Source organism: Microcebus murinus, chromosome 32 (assembly GCF_040939455.1).
Source record: "Microcebus murinus isolate Inina chromosome 32, M.murinus_Inina_mat1.0, whole genome shotgun sequence".
NCBI lineage: Eukaryota > Metazoa > Chordata > Mammalia > Primates > Cheirogaleidae > Microcebus > Microcebus murinus.
In genome coordinates this window covers 2,637,414-2,657,923 of record NC_134135.1, presented here as the reverse complement: position 1 = coordinate 2,657,923, position 20,510 = coordinate 2,637,414, and the positions used below count along the sequence as shown (strand labels likewise).

Genomic DNA, 20,510 nt, shown 5'->3' with positions numbered 1-20,510 from the left:
CACAGCAACCTCAAACTCCTGGGCTCCAGTGATCCTTCTGCCTCAGCCTCCCGGGTAGCTGGGACTACAGGCATGCACCACCATGCCCGGCTAATTTTTTATATATATATCAGTTGGCCAATTAATTTCTTTCTATTTATAGTAGAGACGGAGTCTCGCTCTTGCTCAGGCTGGTTTTGAACTCCTGACCTTGAGCAATCCGCCCGCCTCGGCCTCCCAAGAGCTAGGATTACAGGCGTGAGCCACAGCGCCCGGCCTGCAATTGATTTTTATATACTGATTCTATCCCAGTGATATTGGAAAATTCCTCTTAAATTTGAGTAATACATCTTTATATTATTTAAGATTTTCTGTGCATACAATTGTGGAATCTGGGAGGAATATAATATTATTCTCATCCATTTCAATGCTTATCACATTTGTTTTATTTAATTGGTTGATACCTCCAGTGCCCTGCTGAGTAAGAAGCCATCACGAACATACTCCAGTCATTCCCAGTGATAGGGGGAAAGACTCCAGGTTCTCACCTTTAAAAAGGATGTCTGGTGTAGATTTTTAAACATATGCCTATATATTATAGAAAATGCTCTTTCCTTTCTGATGGGTTTTTATTTTCATTATGAATTATTGGCATATTTGATCAAAAACTTTTGTCTACCTCTAGTGAGATGATAATTTTTATGTATTCTGTTCACGTACTGAATTATATTGATTGATTTGAATTTTGGGCTACTTTTGTCATCAGTAAAACAAAACAAACCACTGTGGTTGTGATGTATTGTCCTTTGTGTATGTTGCGGAATCTTGTTTGTGAATACTTGTTTGAAGATTTACATCTGAGTTCATGTGAGAGATCTTCCTGTGACTGTCCCGTTTTGTGTCAGGCTTTAGTATCAATTTTTTCCTGTCTTGATAAAATGTGTTGGGGTATATTTCCTCTTTTTCTATTCTCAGAGACAGTTTTTATAAATATGTGTGTGTGTGTGTGTGTGTGTGTGTGTGGGGTTTCGTAAGTGTCTAAGTGTTTGGAAGAAATCACCAACAAAGCTTCCTCAACTGGGATTTATGCTGGGGAAAAATGTTTGATCACAGAGGTCAATGCATTTAATATATGTAAGATGATTCAGATTTTCTATTTATTCTTTTTCGTTGTTTTTTTTTTTGAGACAGAGTCTGGCTTTTTGCCTAGGCTAGAGTGAGTGCCATGGCGTCAGCCTGGCTCACAGCAACCTCAAACTCCTGGGCTCAAGCAATCCTCCTGCCTCAGCCTCCCGAGTTGCTGGGACTACAGGCATGCACCACCATGCCCGGCCAATTTTTTATATATATATATTAGTTGGCTAATTAATTTCTTTCTATTTTTATAGTAGAGACGGGGTCTCGCTCAGGCTGGTTTTGAACTCCTGACCTTGAGCAATCTGCCCGCCTCGGCCTCCCAGAGTGCTAGGATTACAAGCGTGAGCCACCTCGCCCGGCCATATTCTTTTTCGTTTTATTTATTTATATTTATTTCAAAATATTAAAGAGGTACAGATTTTTTAAAAAATTATTTTATTTCAGCATATTACAGGGGTACAAATGTTAAGGTTACACATATTGCCTTTGCCCACTCGAGTCAGAGCTTCAAGTGTGTCCATCCCCCAGATGGTGTGCACCGCTCCCAGTAGGTGTGAATATATTTCGATACATGGCTTGAGTCAGGGCTATGAGTGTGCCCATCACCTGAATAGTGTTCACTGTACCTGTTGGATGGGTTTTTGCCCCACCTGTTAGATGGGGTTTTGCCTTTCTTCCCACCCACCCACTTGATTTCCAAGGACTTTTACTTTCCTCTATGTATTTGTGTGCCCGTTGGTTAGTTCCAATTTATTAGAGAGAACATGTGGTGTTTGTTTTTCCCTTCTTGAGATACTTCACTTAGGATAATGGTCTACAAAGAACTCAAACAAATCAGCAAGAAAAAAATTAGCAACCCCATTAAAAAGTGCCCAAAAGACATGAACAGAAGTTTTTAGAAAGAACATAGACAAATGGCCAACAAACATGAAAGAATGCTCAACATCACTAATCATCAGGGAAATGCAAATTAAAACCACAATGAGATATCACCTCACTCTTGTTAGAATGGCTTTTACTTTTTTTTTAGTTTAAGATTTTCTATTTCATGTTCATTTAGTAAATTATCCATTTTATCTATATTTTCTAATATATTGGTATAAAATTATTCCTCATGTTCTGTTATCTTTTTAAAATGTGTGTAGGGTCTGTCGTGCTGCCCCCTATTCCATGCCTATATGGAAATGTGTGCTTGCTCTCTTTTTCTTGGTCATTTGTGGCTAGGAGTTACAAATGTAATTAACACTTTCAAAAATGAACTTTTTTGGCTTAATGACTTTCCTCCCTTTTTTTTTTTTTTTTGAGACAGAGTCTCACTTTGTTGCCCAGGCTAGAGTGAGTACCGTGGCATCAGCCTAGCTCACAGCAACTTCAATCTCTTGGGCTCAAGTGATCCTGCTGCCTCAGCCTACCGAGTAGCTGGGACTACAGGCATGTGCCACCATGCCCGGCTAATTTTTTTTCTATATATATTTTAGTTGGTCAATAAATTTCTATTTTTAGTAGAGACAGGGCCTTGCTCTTGCTCAGGCTAGTTTCAAACTCCTGACCTTGAGCAATCCGCCCGCCTTGGCCTCCCAGAGTGCTAGGATTACAGGCGTGAGCCACCGAGCCAAGCCTTCCTCCATTTTTTTTTGTCTTCATTAGTAGTTACTCATTATTTCTTTCCCTCTACCTTGATTTGGAATCATTTGTTATTTTTCTAAACTCTTGACATGGTCATTGATTTTTTTTAAGGCTTTTTCTAATATATTCATTCATTATTCTTAATTTTTCCATTGCATACGTTTGATGGGTAATAGCGACATTATCACTCAATGTAAAACATTCTTGCACTTCTGTTTTGTTTTCTCATTTAACTCATTGATTATTGACAAGTCTGTTGCTTTATTTCCAAAATGTAGGGATGTTAGAATCAGGTGACTCTCAAAGGTTCCCACAACCTTCTGGTGGTCTTTGTCAGGGGTCCAGGCTGGGGTTCGCTGGTTAGTGTCCTGGGGGCAGCTCCTATGCTTTGCAGGGTCCCCAAGTCTCTCTCTGTGCAGGGTGGGGTCTGGGTCCCTCCTGGGCTAGTGGATGGCCAGCGCAGCGTACACGCTGGGCTCAGCTGGAGGGTCTCCCTCCTGGGACAAAGGAGGTGCAGTTGTCCCACGTCTGGGGGTCCAGGTGTGTAGCTGGGCGTAGGTCACGTCCTGGGGGTCTTCAGATGGGGCATCCTGCAGTGGGGAGAGTGAGAGGGAAGGTACGTGGTTGGGGTGGGGTGGAGACTGGATTCCTGGGGAAGAAAAAAACCCACCTGACTGTCCATCTGCCTGTCCCCTTCCTGCTGTCTGTCCTTCGTGTCCAGGAATTCCCCAGATGGTAGGGGAGGGGAGGCCACTCCCTGCCTGAGTCTGGAGTGGTTCACCTGGGCATGTGTCACTCCCTGGGGGTCTGTCATGTGGGCTCTGCTGCAGAGAGACAGTGACGGGGTCTCCTTGCTTCCACTTGACCTCCCTTAGTTAAGTTTTCACACTGTTCCAGAGTGATCTGGTCATGTTACTTTCCTGATGGAATCTTCAGGGACTTCCTAAGTCCTTGGAGGGCCTGGCTGCTTCCTCCCTGCAGTGCTGACCTCTTGTCCTCACACTCTGGCCCTTGCTCCTTTGGCCCCAGCCTCAGGCCCGTGTCCTGACAAAGCAGGCTGCTGCCTCAGGGCCTTTGCACTGGCGGTTTCCTCCGCTGCAGGTGCTCGTCCACTAGATGTCGCTACGGTCCTCTGCACTCAGGCTTCTCCTCAGAGGACACCTGATCACACGCCCTCCCCTCATACCTCAGACCGGCCCCCTGCCCCATGCATTCTGTCCTGCTCCTTGTGGTTTGTTCCCTAATGGCCCTTTGCACCCCTGGCCACTGCATCTACGTGCACATCGTCTCTGGCCCCCAGGTGAGCAGGGAGGCTGGGGCAGCTTCGCTCCCTGCTGCGTCTGCAGCTGCTTCCTGCAGCCGGGCGAGAATGAGCCCCGTGAACACTGTCGGGTGAATGAATGAAGGGCGCCCGGGGACCTGGGTGCTGCATGGATTCATGCAGCCGCTGAGGCCTGGGGAGCATCTGACACCCAGACGGTCAGACGGAGGACGAGGAGCTGGAAAGGGGCCCACGGGTGGCAGGAATCCGGGGAGTGAGGTCGCACAGGCAGGAGGGAGGTCCACTGTGGGCCGACGCTGAGAGCGAGTGAAGGGAGGGGGGGTGTCCGCTGGGCTCAATGTGGCAACAGGAGCCTTGGTGCCCTGGACAGGGGCAGGGGTCTCACCCGGCTGTCCAGCTCCACCTCCTCCCCAGGCTGTGTGTCCTTCACGGCAGCATCTGCTGGGGCAGAACGAGGGGCTCGTTCCCTGGCAGGACCCCCGGGACCCCTCAGTCGCACCAGCCCCCGCTCTGGGCCCAGATGGGGCCACGGGATCCAGGGAGTGGCTGTGGTGTCCCCGAGGCCCCCGGTGTGGGGTTCAGACCGTCCCCCCTGAGCCCCAGACCCTTCCCAGCCTGCCCCTCCCCCACTGCCGCTGACCCTTCCCGCCCGTCTCCCCCAGGGCCCCCTCCTCTCACAGAGGTTTTCTTCCTGGTCGTCGGCAGCGGGGCTGGACCTGGGGAGGACACGGGGGTGAGGGGCGGTGAGGGGGCCGCGGGCGGGTGCAGTCCGGGGTCTTCGGGCAGAATTACCTCTTGCGCAGGCCTCTGTCCTTGGGCTCTGGCTCCGCGGCCCCCGCAGGACGTGGGAGGTCAGCCTGCCTCTGGGCTGAGAGCAGATGGACAGAGTCTCAGCCCGGGCAGGTCACAGCCCGCCCCGCTCACGCAGCTGGAGAGGAAGGGCCCGGAGACCCCGCACGGACGCGCACGCGCACAGGCTGAGACGCTCAGCGCACACTGACACTGCGCACGCGCGCAGGCTGAGACGCTCAGCGCACACTGACACTGCGCACGCGCACACAGGCTGAGCCACTCAGCGCACACTGACACTGCGCACGCGCGCAGGCTGAGCCACTCAGCGCACACTGACACTGCGCACGCGCACAGGCTGAACCACTCAGCGCACACTGACACTGCGCACGCGCGAAGGCTGAGCCACTCTGCGCGCACTGACACTGCGCACGCGCGCACAGGCTGAACCACTCAGCGCACACTGACACTGCGCACGCGCACAGGCTGAGCCACTCGGTGCACACTGACACTGCGCACGCGTTGGCGCTGCGGGTGGCTCCCAGCGACTGACTGGAAACCGCGGGAGCAGGTTTTCTAAGTGGACGTTCCCGCCTGTTTGCTCCGCCCTGGCGGGTGCCTGAGCCCGCCCTCGGGCGCCCCTGCGTCCCCCACGCCCCACTCACCCGACGACCTGTGTTTGCCCCGACGCCGGTGTCGGAGGAGGAGGAGGAAGAGGAGCAAGGACAGCAGCAGGACGAAGGCCACCGACACCGCGATCAGAACCTCCAGGAACCTTCCCTGACCTTGGGAACAAGCGACATCAGGAGTGAGGAATGACGTCATCAACTGAGCACCCACTGTGTGCAGGCACATGCTGGGTCTCTGCATCCGTCACCTCCAGCCCTCACCAGCCGTGCACCCTGGGATCGCCCCCACCCCCACCCATTTCACACAGGAGGAAACTGAGGCCCAGAGAGGGGAATCGCCTGCCCCAGGGTGCCCAGCCAGGAGGCAGCAGAGCTGAGAAGTGACCCAGGGAGATGACGTGCAGCCCTGTTCCCTCCACCAGACCTGAGCCCCGAGGTGGAGGGACAGAGCCTGCAGCCCCGCACCGCGGCCCGGGTCCCCTCCCTGCACAGCGTGGCCACTGTGGCAGCCGGTGGGACAGGCCACTGCAGAGCAGGTCCCGAAGGCTTCCCTGGGAGGCCTCCGAGGTCACGGCAGAAACCGTAACTGGATGGAGCTTTGCCCTCGGGGCCGGGCCTCTCCGGTTTACGCTTAGAGAAACTGAGGCCCAGACAGGGAAGGCTTGTCCACGCCTGGTCTCCAGAGGAGCCTGAGCCAATGGCTTAACTCAGCCCCTGCCTCCCCCGGACCCCCCCACCTCCCCACACAGAGCTCCTCACTTGCCACTCTGGGGCGGGACCCTGTGGGGGAGGGGCTGATCCTCAGGCCTCCTGGTCAGGGCAGGAGCTGCGGGGTGGGGGCCGTCTGATCCCCACTGCAGCCCGCCCCTCCCCAAGGCCGGGCCCAGCATTCCCCTGCCTGGGCCCCCCACCCCTCACCAGACCAGCCTCAGAGCCCTGGGAGCCTGGGGTCCCCGCATTTCTGCCTGACTCCCACCCCCTGGACACAGCCTTGAGAATTTGAGGGAATGTGGTGATGAGGGACTCAGCACTGCCCTGGGGCAGGCCGTGCTCCTTCTGAGCGGAGACACTTTAGTGACTTACCAGGCGTTGAGGACGGCCCTGCGGTTGGGGGGCTGGAGTGCCCAGATGATTCTGGGAGGGCAAGAAGAGGGTGAGGGGCTGGGGCTGCCCTGGAGTCCCCTCCTCCACTCAAACTCTTCTACTCCTGCCATGTGGCCTCCCTAAGGCCGTCCCTCCACCCACCTGGCACCTTCTGGACCTCAGGTGATAGGGGTGGGGCACCTGGGAGGCCCCTGATGGCCTCCTGCCCTCTGAGGGGTGAACCCGACTGGCTGAGCCTCCCTAGACCTCTCTCACCCCTTCCCAGCCCAGAGCTCTCCTGCGGCAGGGCCTGAGCTGACCCTTTGAGCTCAGATAGGACAGTGTTGGGGTCCTCACCTGAGATCACGAGCTCCAGGGGGTTACTGGGCAGTGACAACAGGTAGGGGGAAGTGCCGAGTGAGCCGTAGCACCTGTAGGTGCCCCCATGGACTGAGGTCACAGGACTCATGGAGAATTCAGCCTGGAACTGCCCAGCTCTGTACTTAGATCTGAGACGCAGGGGGGGATCGGCTGCCCCCTCCTTGGTCAGAAGGAACATATCATGCATCCAGCTCTGTGACTGACACAGCAGGGTCACGTTCTCTCCTGAGGCCACCATGGGGCCTGGCTGCACCGAGAGGGAGGGTCTGTCATTGAGCTGTCCTAGAGAGAGGAAGGGGGTGGGCCAGCCCCCACCTCGTTCTGAGCTGAGACCTCCCCAGGGCCTCTCTCAGAGGACCCTCCTGTCTCTGTCTGTCTCTGTGATCTCTGAGTCTCCCCCTCCCCTACCACCTCTGTCTCTCTCTGTCGCTCCCTGAGACCGACCCCTCATTCCAGCCATCACTCCTGGGGGCTCCCCCCAGCAGGGCCTGTGCAGAGTCTGGGTCCCTGACGGACCCCGCTGGGCTCCTCACCTGTGATCAGGATGACCAGGGGGTCGCTGGGGGCCGACCACTCAGAGGAGAGGCTGTGTCCACCGTAGCATCTGTACTGGCCCCCGTGGGAGCCGCTCACAGGGCCCAGGGGGAAGTCGGCCTGAGACAGCCCAGCCTGGGGCTGCCGGCCAGGGCGCTGGGCGAGGACGCGTCCCCCCTCCTGGTACAGAGTGAATCTGTCGTAGCTGACATCAGAGCGACACTGGAGGGTCAGGTTCTGTCCAGGGGCCAGGACAGGGCCCTGCGTGCTGAGCAGGGAGGGCTTCCTAGACACACCTGGAGGGAAGGGCAGGCCGGGGGCTGCAAGGGCTGGTTCCTCCCAACACCTACTGTGTCCTGTCCTGCCCTGCATGTCCTGCTGTCTCTCCCAATCTGGGTCTCTGGACCTAGCAGCTCTTTCTTCACACTTGGGGCCATCTTGGAGACATTTCAGAAAAATGGGGTCCACTGGCCACTGTCTGCCTGATGCGTCCTCATCTGACTGAGCTTCAGGACGTAGCAGCAAACAGCCCCTCCCAGGTGAGTGTGACTGAGGAACGTCCCTCCCTCGCAGAGTCCCCCTGGGGTCTCCCTCGTTCCTCACCCATCCTCCTCACCTCGCTGTGGGCTCCCTCCCATGGCCTGTCCTCAAGCAATCTCCCTACAACTGTCCCCAGATTGTATAAGAGAAGGTCGCGGCTTCCTTACCTGACACCAGCAGCTCCAGGGGGTCACTGGGGCCCAACCACACCAAAGGCTTGTTACTGTTATAGCCATAGCATGTGAATGTCCACCTGTGGCTGGGGGTCACGGGGCTCACAGGGAACAGGGCCTGGTACTGCCCAGAGGAGGTTCGCTGTGAATCCTGGGTCCGGGTGAGCTTTTCTCCTTCCTGAGTCAGAATGAACACGTCTAATCTCAGCTGTGAGCCACACTGGAGGGTCACGTTCCCTCCTGAGGTTACGACAGGGCTTGGCAGGGCTGAGAGAGTGGGAATGCCTTCATATGGTGCTAGGAGAGAAGGAGGCAGGCATGGTCAATGGGCTCACACCTCCCACATCACCCCCAGGGCGGGGCTGTGACAGGGAGACACCCTGAGAGCAGACCCCTTCCTGAGGGCAGAGCCTGGGGCTGGGACCCCGAGTGTCCTCTCACCTGTCACCACCAGCTCCAGGGCGTCACTGGGCTCTGACCATCCATCAGAGCTGTAATAGTAACAGTGATATCGCCCCGTATAGAGCTCTGTCATGGATGGGATGTTGAACTTGGCCTTGTTCCCATGCTTGAGTTGTGTCTCTGTGTCCCAGGGCTCTGATCTTCCCTCTTTATCCAGACCGTACCCCTTGGCATCCAGGGTCCCCTGACACCACATGGTCACAGGGCTCCCCCAGGTGATCACAGAGTCTGGCTCAGCCCAGAGAGTGGGTTTGGGGAGGGTCCCTGGAAAGAAATAAGAGGCTGAGTCCCAGGACGTCCCCACCCTTCAGACCCCAGCTCTTATCCTAGAACCCTCCAGATGTCCCCGTCAGTCAGCCCAGGGCTGCTGTTTCCCATCCCCAGCTGCCCAGGGCTGTCCCCATGTCCCCAGTGAGGAGGAGGGACCTGGGACAGCTGGGGACAGACTCACCTGCCTGCACGCGGGTCCTGGTGCCCAGACTCAGCCCTGGAAGAGAGTTCCCTGTGAGAGATTTGTCCCTGAAGGCTGAGCACGTCCTGTCCTCCCCGGGAGCCTCCTGAGCCCTGGGGTCTCCTGCTAGAGCAGGGCCTGGCTGTGGGGTGGGGTACCCCCAGACCAGGTCTCCCTCCCCTCTTCCCATCTCACCGAGGCAGAGCAGGGCCGTGAGGGTGGGGGTCATGGCGTCTCCTCCTACTGGCCCTGGCTGTGCCGATGGATGAGACCACAGTGTCTGCAGGACAGAGAGACACACAGGGTGTGGCCACTTGGAGGCTGGGTCCTTCCCCTCATGGGGTTGTCCCATCAGCAGCCCCACGGGAAGGGGAACTGCCCTCCCCACAAGCCTGGTTCTCATTTCCCCGGGGCTGGGGCTGGGGCAGGCACCAGGCCCTCTGCAGACATTTCAGACAGAACTGGGGTCTCCTTGACCCCCAGCCGCCGTCTGCATCGTATGTCCTCATCTCACTGAAGTTCAGAACGTAGAAGGAAACAGATCCAGAGCCTTCGACGTTGGCCCCTCCCAGGTGAGGGTGATGAGGGCCCCTCCTCCCTCTGGGAGCCTCCCCACGGGGCCTCCTTCCCCCCTCAGCCCGTCCTTCAGCCCAGCGCTGCGGGTCCTCCCCATGGCAGTCGCCTCCCCACCCTGGAGACGCTCCAGGGAAGCTGCAGGTTCGAGCCCACGGCGGACTCGGACCAGCAGAGACACACGAGCGTCTGACGGCGCAGTTCTCGTTGAGCTGCCTTGTGGCCGTGAGCACAAAGGGGACATACAGGGCAGTATGGGAAGAAAAATGACACCTGCCCTGACTCTGGACTGTGGGTTTTCATTCTACCAAACAGTCCCGTTCTCTCGCTTCCCTTACCCCTTTGTTATTTTTAGCAGCAGCGCCACCTGCGCCTCCCTGGGAACCAACCTCTCAGCCACTGCTGCCCCCTCAGCCCCTGGTTTCCTCGGGCGTCACGCTGCACCTCAACCCCTGGTCAGGGAAATTTTTTTAATGTTTTTTTTTTTTTTAAACACAGTTTTAATAGTTCTTAATACAAATGGCCAAATTGCTTTCTGAAAGAGAAGGCTTTATTTTCACAAGTATTTTTCTCCAGCTTGTATCTTTTTTTTTTTTTTTTTTTTTTTTGAGACAGTCTTGCTTTGTTGCCCAGGCTAGAGTGAGTGCCGTGGTGTCTGCCTAGTTCACAGCAACCTCAAACTCCTGGGCCCCAGCGATCCTCCTGCCTCAGCCTCCCAAGTAGCTGGGTCTACAGGCATGCACCACCATGCCCGGCTACTTTTTTCTATATATATTAGTTGGTCAATTAATTTCTTTCTATTTATAGTAGAGATGGGGTCTGGCTCTTGCTCAGGTTGGTTTTGAACTCCTGGGATCAGACGATCCGCCCACCTCGGCTTCCCAGAGAGCTAGGATTACAGGCGTGAGCCACTGTGCCTGGCCTCTGGTCAGGGTTTTGGGACAATTACTGATGTTTGAGCTCGGATTTGGGACATTGGGTGGGGAGTTGATTTTTATTTAATTATTGATGATCACCCACTGTCTGTATAAGCTGGGCAGTAAATTCCCATCTTGGAGCCTCAGTTTCCTCATTTGGAACTGTGGTCAGGAACCCCATCCTCACAGTGGATGTGGGGTCAGTGGTGCCTGGAGGATGGGAGGGCCCGATCCTGGTTAATTCCAGATCAGGCTAAGAGACGAGGGGTGGGGACATGAGGGGATCCTGGTGTTGAGATGCAGAGTCTAAGTGGATGATCGATGCCCCAACTCCTCCCAATGCTGAGGAATGCAGGTACAGCGTGTCTGAAATATGCAGATCCTCAAAATCATGAGCAGAAAAAGAGATATGAATCTTCCCCAAATGGAGTCAAATCCACATCAAAAAACAGAGGGCAAAGCCCTGTGGCCGCAGGTCCCTGGGACCATCGAGGGTTCATCAGGGTGGTGGATCCCACTGCTGTGTGGACGCAGGGAGGGAGCCCAGGGTCTGCAGGGCCAGGGCGGGGTCAGGGCTGCGGACGCAGGTGGGAGGCTGCTTTGTGCAGCCGCACCTGAGGCTGGAGCGGAACCGAGAGCAGTGCAGGGCGGGTCCTCAGGGGCTGCTCCCGCCCTGCCAAGACGGGGCTGGTGGGGTCCCAAAGAAGGAGGCCCTGGACGGCGGGTGTTCCGTCCACAGCGTGTATTGGGGGGATTCCGACAGAGGGGTGCGGCGTGTCCTCTGGACTGGCAGCCAGACGTGACTATCTCATCCAGGGATTCAACCTAAGGAAACGGAGAAAAAAAGAGAAACTAAAACAACTGGGGAAAATTGTCTCTAAATACAGTCATCCGTGTGTTTCCTTGGGGATTGTTTCCATGACTCCCCACATATACCAAAATCAGGTAGAGAGAGGAAAAGTCATATTGGAATCTTAAAGTTGGCCATGAAGGGTGTACATACACACAGTAATCAGCAAATACCAGAAATAAATGCTTTTTACAAAACATATTATTGGTCTGGCCTGGTAGTTGACGAGGAGGCTGAGGCAGGAGGATGGTCTGGGGACAGGAGTTGGAGACCAGCCTGAGCAAGAGTGAGACCCTGACTCTACTAAAAATAGAAAAAATTAGCCGGGCATGGTGGCGCATGACTGTAGTTCCAGCTACTTGGGAGGCTGAGGCAGGAGGATCACTTGAGCCCAGCAGTTTGAGGTTGCTGTGAGCGAGGCTGATGCTACAGCACTCTAGACTGGGCAACAGAGCAAGACTCTGTCTCACAACAAACAAACAAACAAACAAACAAACAAACAAACAAACAAACAAACCATGTTTCCCCCAGAGAGCCATTCCTCAGCACACTACCAGACTTTTCCATGAAACACATGTGTGTTGATTGCTGGAGATGACATGTGTAGAGAAATTATAGAGCTAGAATGTGATGAAGAGTGATGGGTAGATCAGCTTGTTTTGGACTGATCTTATCCAAGCAGGAATATGATTTTTGTCCATTTATCTAGCTATTTAAACCCAGTTCCATGTTTGAGCTGAGGAGATAGAAAATCAATCGCACACACCAGGGATTGTGTTAGTTACAAAAAAGAGTGTCGGAAGATGGCGGAGGCTGCGGAGTTAAAGCTGCTGGAAAAATCGCTGGGGCTGAGTAAAAGGAATAAACATAATGCTTATGGCAACTGCCAGATTCCAGTTCTTCAAACAAACAATGGTCCAAGTCTAACAGGATTGACTGCTATAGCAGCCCATCTAGTCAAGCAAGCCAACAAAGAATATTTGCTGGGAAGTACTGCAGAAGAAAAAGCAATAGTTCAGCAAAGGTTAGAATACAGGGTCACCCAAGTAGACAGACACTCCAATAAAGATGATATCCGCACTCTGTTGAAGGATCTTAATTCATATCTTGCAGATAAAGTCTACCTTACAGGATATAACTTTAGCAGATATCCTATTGTACTATGGACTTCATCGCTTCATAGTTGACCTGACAGTTCAAGAAAAGGAGAACTATCTTAATGTGTCTCGCTGGTTTTGTCACATTCAGCATTACCCAGGCATCAGGCATCAGGCAACATCTGTAGTGTTGTCTTCATCAAGAACAGACTGTATACCAATTCCCACTAGAAGCTATCCATGCAATACAGAAGAACAATTAAAAATGTTTTAAATGGAAAATGTACTGTGGACCACAGGACTCACATAAATTGATACATAGTCATTCTTTTTTTTTTTTTTATTTTGGCATATTATGGGGGTACAAATTTTAAGGTTTCAATACATGCCCTTTGCCCCTCCCCCCACAAGTCTGAGTTTCCAGCATGACCATCCCCCAGATGGTGCCCATCTCACTCATTATGTATGTATATACCCGCCCCCGTGCCCCCTCCCACGTGCCCAATACCCTATTACTGTAGTACCTATGTGTCCACTTAAGTGCTACTCAGTTAATACCAGTTTGCTGGTGAGTATATGTGGTGCTTGTTTTTCCATTCTTGGGAAACTTCACTTAGTAGTATGGGTTCCGGCTCTAACCAGGAAAGTATAAGATGTGCTATATCACCATTGTTTCTTAGAGCTGAATAGTACTTCATGGTATACATGTACCACATTTTATTAATCCATTCTTGGATTGATGGGCACTTGGGCTGTTTCCACAGCCTTGCAATTATGAATTGTGCTGCTATAAACATTCGAGTGCAGGTGTCTTTTTTGTAGAGTGTCATTGGATCTTTTGAGTAGATGCCCAGTAATGGGATTGCTGGATCAAATGGTAGATTCACTTGTATCACTTTAAGGTATCTCCATATTGCTTTCCACAGAGGTTGAACTAGTTTGCAGTCCCACCAGCAGTGTAGGAGTGTTCCTCTCTCTCCGCAACCACGCCAGCATTTATTGTTTGGAGACTTTTTGATAAAGGCCATTCTCAATGGAGTTAAGTGATTGTGCTTTTGATTTGCATTTCCCTGATGATTAGAGATGTTGAGCATTTTTTCATATGTTTGTTGGCCATTTTCTGTCTTCTTTAGAGAAAAGTTTCTGTTCAAGTCCTTTGCCCACTTTTTAATAGTGTTATTTGATTTTTTCTTGCTGATTTTCGTGAGTTCTAAGTATATTCTAGTTATCAGCCCCTTATCAGATGCATAAGATGCAAAAATTTTCTCCCATTCTGTAGGTTGTCTGTTTACTTTCATGACTGTTTCTTTGGCTGTGCAGAAGCTTTTTAGTTTGATCATGTCCCATTTATTTATTTTTGTTGCTGCTGTGATTGCCTTTGAGGACTTCTTCATAAACTCTTTGCCTACGCCGATGTCTAGGAGAGTGTTTCCAACTTTTTCCTCTAGAATTCTGATAGTTTCATACCTTAGGTTTAAGTCTGTTATCCAGCGTGAGTTGATTTTTGTGACAGGTGAAAGGTGTGGGTCCTGTTTTAGCCTTCTACAGGTGGCTATCCAGTTTTCCCAGCACCATTTATTGAAAAGGGATTCTTTTCCCCAGTGTATGTTTTTGTCTGCTTTGTCAAAGATTAGATGGCTATATGAGGATGGTTTTATATCAGGATTCTCAGATCTGTTCCACTGGTCAATATTCCTATTTTTGTGCCAATATCATATTGATTTAATTACTACAGCTTTGTAGTATAGTTTGATATCTGGCATACTAATACCTCCCATTTTGTTTTTGTTGCCTAGAATTGCTTTTGATATTGGGGGTCTTCTTTGGTTCCATATGAAGCGTAAAATTATTTTTTCTATATCTGTGAAAAATGCTGATGGGATTTTAATAGGTATTGCATTGAATCTGTAGATCAGTATGGGTAGTATAGACATTTTAATGATGTTGAGTCTGCCGATCCATGAGCATGGAATGGATTTCCATCTGTTTACATCCTCTGCTATTTCTTTCCTCAGTGTTTCATAGTTCTCCCTGTAGGGGTCTTTTACCTCCTTGGTTAAGTATATTCCTAAGTACTTTAATTTCTTCGTTGCTATTGTGAGGGAATTGAGTCTTTGATTTGGTTCTCAATTAGATTGTTGTTGGCGTATATGAATGCCTCTGATTTCTGTGTATTGATTTTATATCCTGAGACTTTACTAAATTCATTTATCAGTTCCAGGAGTTTCTTGGTTGAATCTTTGGGGTTTTCTAGATATAATATCATATCATCAGCAAACAGTGAAAGTTTGATCTCTTCTGCCCCTATTTGGATACCTTTAATTCCATTTTCCTGTCTGATTGCTGTAGCCAGGACTTCCAGTACTATGTTGAACAGAAGTGGAGATAGTGGGCAGCCTTGTCTGGTTCCAGTTCTAAGTGGGAATGCTTTCAATTTTTCCCCATTCTGTATGATGTTGGCTATGGGTCTGTCATTTATGGCTTGCATCATTTTTAGGTATGTACCTTCTATGCCTATTTTCTTAAGTGTTCGTATCATGAAAGGGTGTTGAATTTTGTCAAAAGCTTTTTCTGCATCTATTGAAAGAATCATGTGGTCTTTGTTTTTGCTTCTGTTTATGTGGTGAATTGCATTTATAGATTTATGTATGTTGAACCATCGCTGCATCCCTGGGATGAAGCCCACTTGGTCGTGGTGGATTATTTTTTTGATAAGCGTCTAGATTCGGTTAGCTAAGATTTTGTTGAAAATTTTTACATCTATATTCATTAGGGATATTGGTCTGTAGTTTTCTTTTTTTGTTGCATCCTTTCCTGGTTTTCATATCAGAGTAATATTTGCTTCATAAAAGGTGTCGGGGAGGTTTCTGTTCTTCTCGATGTTGTGGAATAGTTTCTGCAAGATAGGTACTAGTTCTTCTTTGTAAGTGTGCTAAAATTCAGGTGTGAAGCCATCTGGACCAGGACTTTTCTTTTTAGGGAGATTTTTAATTGCTGTTTCTATTTCAGCTCTTGAGATGGTCTGTTCAGGGAATCTATTTCTTCTTGGTTGAGCCTAGGGAGGCTGTGTGTTTCTAGAAATTTGTCCATTTCTTCCACATTTTCCAATTTGTGTGCATAAAGATTTTTGTAGTATTTATAAATTATATCTTGTATCTCTTTGGGATCAGTTGTGATATCTCCTTTTTTTATTCCTGATGCAGCTTATTAGAGATTTCTCTTTTCTGCTTTTCGTTAGCTTAGCCAATGGCGTGTCAATATTGTTTATTGTTTCAAAGGACCAACTTTTTGTTTTATTAATCTCCTGAATAGCTTCCCTGTTTTCAATTTCATTTAGTTCTGATTTGATCTTGTTGATTTCACTTCTTCTGCTGGATTTGGGGTTGGTCTGTTCTTTTTCCAGCTCTTTGAGTCATTTCGTTAGATTGTCTATTTGTGATCTTTTTGTCTTTTGGTTATAGGCATTTATGGAGATAAACTTTCCTCTCAGAACTGCTTTAGCTGTGTCCCAGAGGATTTGATAACTTGTCTCTCCATTGTCATTTTGTTCATAGAATTTTTTTATTTCCATCTTTATTTCTTCATTTATGAAGTAATCATTTAGTAGGAGGTTGTTTAATTTCCACGTTTTTGTGTAGATATCTGAGTTTCTGTTAGGGTTGATTTCTACTTTTATTCCACTGTGATCCGAGAAGGTACTTGGTATGATTTCAATTTTTTAAATTTCTTGAGATTTACTTTGTGTCCTAGGATATGGTCAATCTTAGAGAATGTCCCGTTAGCTGATGAGAAGAACGTATATTCAGTGGATTTTGGGTAGAAGGTCCTGTAGATGTCAGTCAGACCCAATTGTTCCAGAGTTTTGTTTAAGTCCATTATTTCTTTATTAATTTTCTGTTTGGAGGATCTGTCTCGTGCCGTCAGTGGGGTGTTGAAATCTCCGGTGATTATGGAGTTGCTATTAATCCATTTGCTTAGATCCCGTAAGGTTTGCTTTATGAAACTGGGTGCACCTAAGTTGGTTGCATATATATTTAAAATTCTTATCTCTTCTTTTTTTTTGCAAAACAATAGAAAACATTTATTATACTGAAATGTGTACATCCTACTATTAAAAAAAAAAGTAACAAATTTGCTGGTGCCATAATTTATTTAGCCTGTTTCACTTGGGACAGACTCAAGTTCAATGCCACTTTGTAATTTCAAGTTTGATGAGCTTCTAAGTATTTTTATCCCACTTAAAAACATGACGAGGAATTCAAAATAGCACACAGCATTAAATGACATTTATTGTTCCATAAATCTTGAGACCGAAAAGGGAATGCTAAATAGACAAGCAAAACTCTAAAACAAGAAGAGATGAGCTTCTTTCCCAAGTGACTGGTATGGAAAACATGTGGTCATACAAAAGCAAAGGGAAAAGGACAGAAAGGAAAGCTCGCCTCCTACATGGTCTATAGGAGTTACAGGTATTTTCAAACTAAAGATAAAAATATTGAGACCGTGCTTCTTTGTAGCAAATAACCCTTTATGATTCAAACATAAAATGTCAAAGCTTTTACCCACTGCAGTAGTTTGTCTACTCATTCCTATTTTTTGCCTGAACAAAGATGAGGATCAGATAGTACATTCAAAGCCAAAACACTTGGGTGAAATGGACAGAGAGATGCTATAATTAAAATGGAACAGAAGCTTAAAATTTTTTTATCTGCCACATCACAGGCCTCAAAAATGCTTGCTGATGAACTTTGGGAAGTTCTGAGTGAAGGGAGGAGATAAAGGTAATAGGAGAAAAATGAGAAAACAGTAGATTCCCTTTGAAAAGTATGCTAGCAGACAAGCATTTGGTTTTATTAAAGAGGCACTCTTTATAGGAAAAAGCTATTATGTGGTGATAAAAAGCCCCTAAATAATCATCAGAATGTTTATCCATGATTGTACTAAAGCTCAATATTTGAGGAGCGGCTTAAGGGATTTGTATGGTACATTTTAGTGTTTATGACATATCTAGTGTTTCCACGAAAAATTTCATTTTGTTCATGATAAAGATCCCTTAACACCAAAGTCAGAAGCTATCAACAAGAATACTTTTTTCCAATGTCTGGGGTAGGGCTTTAAAAATGTTTAAGAACAAAACAGTGTTGGGGGCAGTAAGTCGGATGAAGGGAGGGAAGAAAATGAGAAAGAAAAATCATAAGAGTTTAAAAGGCAAGGAAGCTTCAAAAAATGAAAACCAGAAACTAAAATGCTAAAATGGAAGCAGAAGCAAAACAGTTTTTCAATTAATCTGTGACAAAGCAAAAACACAAAGTCTTTGTACCTATTAGGATTTACACTGATCCTCTCACCAAGGTACTCCTGATAAATGCAGTTTGCTTCAAAAGCCCATCTTCCTGGCTTGGATGTTCTCTGATCTGGCATGATCACATCAGACGTACACCCTTAGACATGATTTCTTGCGAGAAGGTGCCGAGCCTCTTCCCTGACCACCAATCGCCACATGAGCACAACATATCTCTCTGCGGACAGGTTCCATGCTGGCTCCACAACAGCACTGTCCCCTCATTCCCCCCTAGGTCAGCATAAGGTTCAGGCAATAAAAGCCAAACTGGCACAGAAAGGTAAATGCCCACAGTAAGTTTTTACATTCATTTCCAAACCGCATACAGTGTAAAAAGACAGCAAAGGCCGCTTCCAGGAACTGTGTCCACTGGCCTCTGCCAGAGAAGCAGGCAGCTACGCCTGCACCGTGGCCTCCAGAGCTGGATGCACACTGTCCCGATGTGCTCACTCTCACGAGGATGCTTGGCTATGGCAGTGACAGTGAGGAGATTCGCCTCTCATACAGCTCATTAGAAAGGTCATCTTGTGTTTTCAATATGAAACATTTCATGTGGTAAAATCCAATCCCAAGACTTCTTGGATTCAGTCTTCACACACTTTTAAGCGTGACTTTATTTGGTACTGAATATAGTTCAGTCTACGGAAGATATCACTTCAAAATTATGTGGATACCATCACCATTTTCAGCTTTTACTGTGGAGAATAAAAAGCAACTCTCATCTTGAAAGTTCTGAGCCATCTGATCACTAACAAGAATGTGAATACCAGTGGGACCCTGTCTGTAAACCTGGTTAATTTGGTGGAAAGGAATATTAAACACCAACGCAAGTTTTCGAGCAACTTCTGAGGCAATCATTTCTTCCAAGTAGATTGCATGATAAACATAGGGTGTCCCACTGCCACTCTCGCCTCCACTGCCCACAGCTTGCTGCTGCCCCTGCAGCACTGTGTTGTTTGACTGTTCCCGGCAGACACAGATGGTTAAACGGGGCCTAACCGACCTTGACTTCAGTGAATTATAGAGCCGAATTCCATCGGCTGCACCACAAATTTGAACTAAATCCTCCTTTGTCAGTTTTAGTAAGTCGGCACCTGAAAAATTAGAAAACAGTCTTGTATAGGAAGAGAATCTGTTTTTGAGCAACCACTGCTGTGTGTCCTGGATCGTGGCTGAAGGCTGGATTTGTTCACCAGAGGCCTGTGAAACTCCATCTCCCTGATGGTTTGGTGAAGAAGAATTGCTGTCTGGGACATTGCAGGTGCTCTGCCGTGGGGAGGCGAAAGCAGGCGCTGGGGAAGGGCTGTTATTCACATAGGCTGTGGGAGCATCAGGCCACGGAGAACACTCTGTGAGGATTGTGGTATCATATGACGGCTGATACTTTTCTTTTTCATGAGCTGTTCTCTTTTCCATCTTCTCTCGGTCAGTTTTTTGTTTCCTATCTGCACCTTTAGGCTTACAAACTTTGATTTGGCAGCTAGCTGAGTGTAGATGATCAGTGTATTCCCCATTTTCATTCTGCTTAAAGGTGTCAACCTGGATCCTGAAAGGCACTCCCTTTTCACCTCCGCGCTTCCGTGGAGTTGCAGGGTCCCACAGAAATTCCACCGTATTTAACTGACTTGGATTTGTCCTTGTGTCAGTTATTCCCACAGACATTGGAATATCTAAATCAACAAGTCTGTCTCCTGGGCGATTCCACTTCCAACCTTCCAGTTGCTGATGCTCTCTGTATATTGTAGCCGTCTGTCATGGAATACAGCCCTTATGATGCTCTTTACCAATTTTCCACTAATGTCTGGCATATCTCCCGTTTTCCCATTATGCAGCATCCGAATTTCATAAGACTGACCTTGGTTCAAGTAAGTAAGTGTTTCATCATGTAGCTTTACTGCTGGCGATGTTGCAGCACACACCGCTCACCGAAAGGGTGGGTGTTTAGTTTCACCATCCAGTGGAAGGCTGGAATCTCCCTGCTTGAAAACGGGCAATGCCAAAACATCACTCATGCTGTAAGCGCCGGCGCCCGGCTCCTGCCGGATGCCCGAGAGGCTGGCGTCCAAGTCACGCACCAGCCCGGACTCGACCACCTCGTGCACTTTGAGCGCCCAGGCCATCTTCTGGCCCCGCCCCGCGCAGCGCGGCCTCCGCGTCCGGGGCGCAAGGGCCGGAGCTCCGCTGGCGCGTCCCGAGGGAGGGCGCGGGTGGAGCCTCGGCGGCGTGACGACTGTCACCAGCGGCGGCCAGGGCCCAGCTGGCAGGGCACGGCGAGCCGGAGCAGCTGCAGCGGGAGCGGCAGGGCCTGGCAGCGCCGCCCTCCCGCGGACACCGACCCGGGCCTCAAGCCGCCGCCGCCGCCCCCGCGCCCCACCCCGTGGCCCCGGGTCGCATCCTCCCCCGACTCCGCAGGACCGGAGCTCAGCCCGCTCCGACAACCCCAAGGGACTGGCCACCTGTCCGCCCGTCACCCGCTCCCCAGTCCTGACCCCCGGCCCTCGCCCGCCGGCTCTAGCGCCACGCCACCCGCCAACCCCGCCACGCAGCTCCCCCTGCCGGACGCTGGCTTCCTACCCTTATCTCTTCTTGATGAACTGTGCCCTTCTCCATTATGTAATGACCCTCTTTGTCTTTCACTACTTTTGTTGGTTTAAAAACTAAATCGT

The 20,510-nt window shown here is 49.5% G+C and overlaps 1 protein-coding gene and 2 pseudogenes across 9 annotated transcripts; 1 reads left to right on the top strand and 2 right to left on the bottom strand.

Moving 5' to 3' along the window:
- Positions 1-2,362: 2,362 nt before the first annotated feature.
- Positions 2,363-9,376, bottom strand: LILRB3 (leukocyte immunoglobulin like receptor B3). 9 transcript variants are annotated; one of them, XM_075998992.1, is made up of 12 exons: positions 9,262-9,376; positions 9,067-9,102; positions 8,595-8,879; positions 8,148-8,450; positions 7,440-7,736; positions 6,883-7,188; positions 6,526-6,576; positions 5,479-5,598; positions 4,817-4,892; positions 4,703-4,740; positions 4,410-4,465; positions 2,363-3,332 (listed from the first exon to the last, which is right to left on the bottom strand). In XM_075998992.1, exons 1-12 carry the CDS (start codon positions 9,293-9,295, stop codon positions 3,186-3,188), a joined length of 1,749 nt encoding a protein of 582 aa, XP_075855107.1. In that variant the 5' UTR covers positions 9,296-9,376; the 3' UTR covers positions 2,363-3,185. The 9 variants fall into 9 exon arrangements, with proteins under 9 accessions (XP_075855107.1, XP_075855108.1, XP_075855109.1 ...); XM_075998993.1 differs by having other exon boundaries at positions 4,410-4,462; XM_075998994.1 differs by lacking the exon at positions 6,526-6,576.
- Positions 9,377-11,900: 2,524 nt separating this feature from the next.
- On the top strand, positions 11,901-12,838 carry LOC142865750 (eukaryotic translation elongation factor 1 epsilon-1 pseudogene; annotated as a pseudogene).
- A 5,238-nt stretch (positions 12,839-18,076) lies between these two features.
- Positions 18,077-19,964, bottom strand: LOC105869253 (upstream-binding protein 1 pseudogene; annotated as a pseudogene).
- Positions 19,965-20,510: the final 546 nt, after the last annotated feature.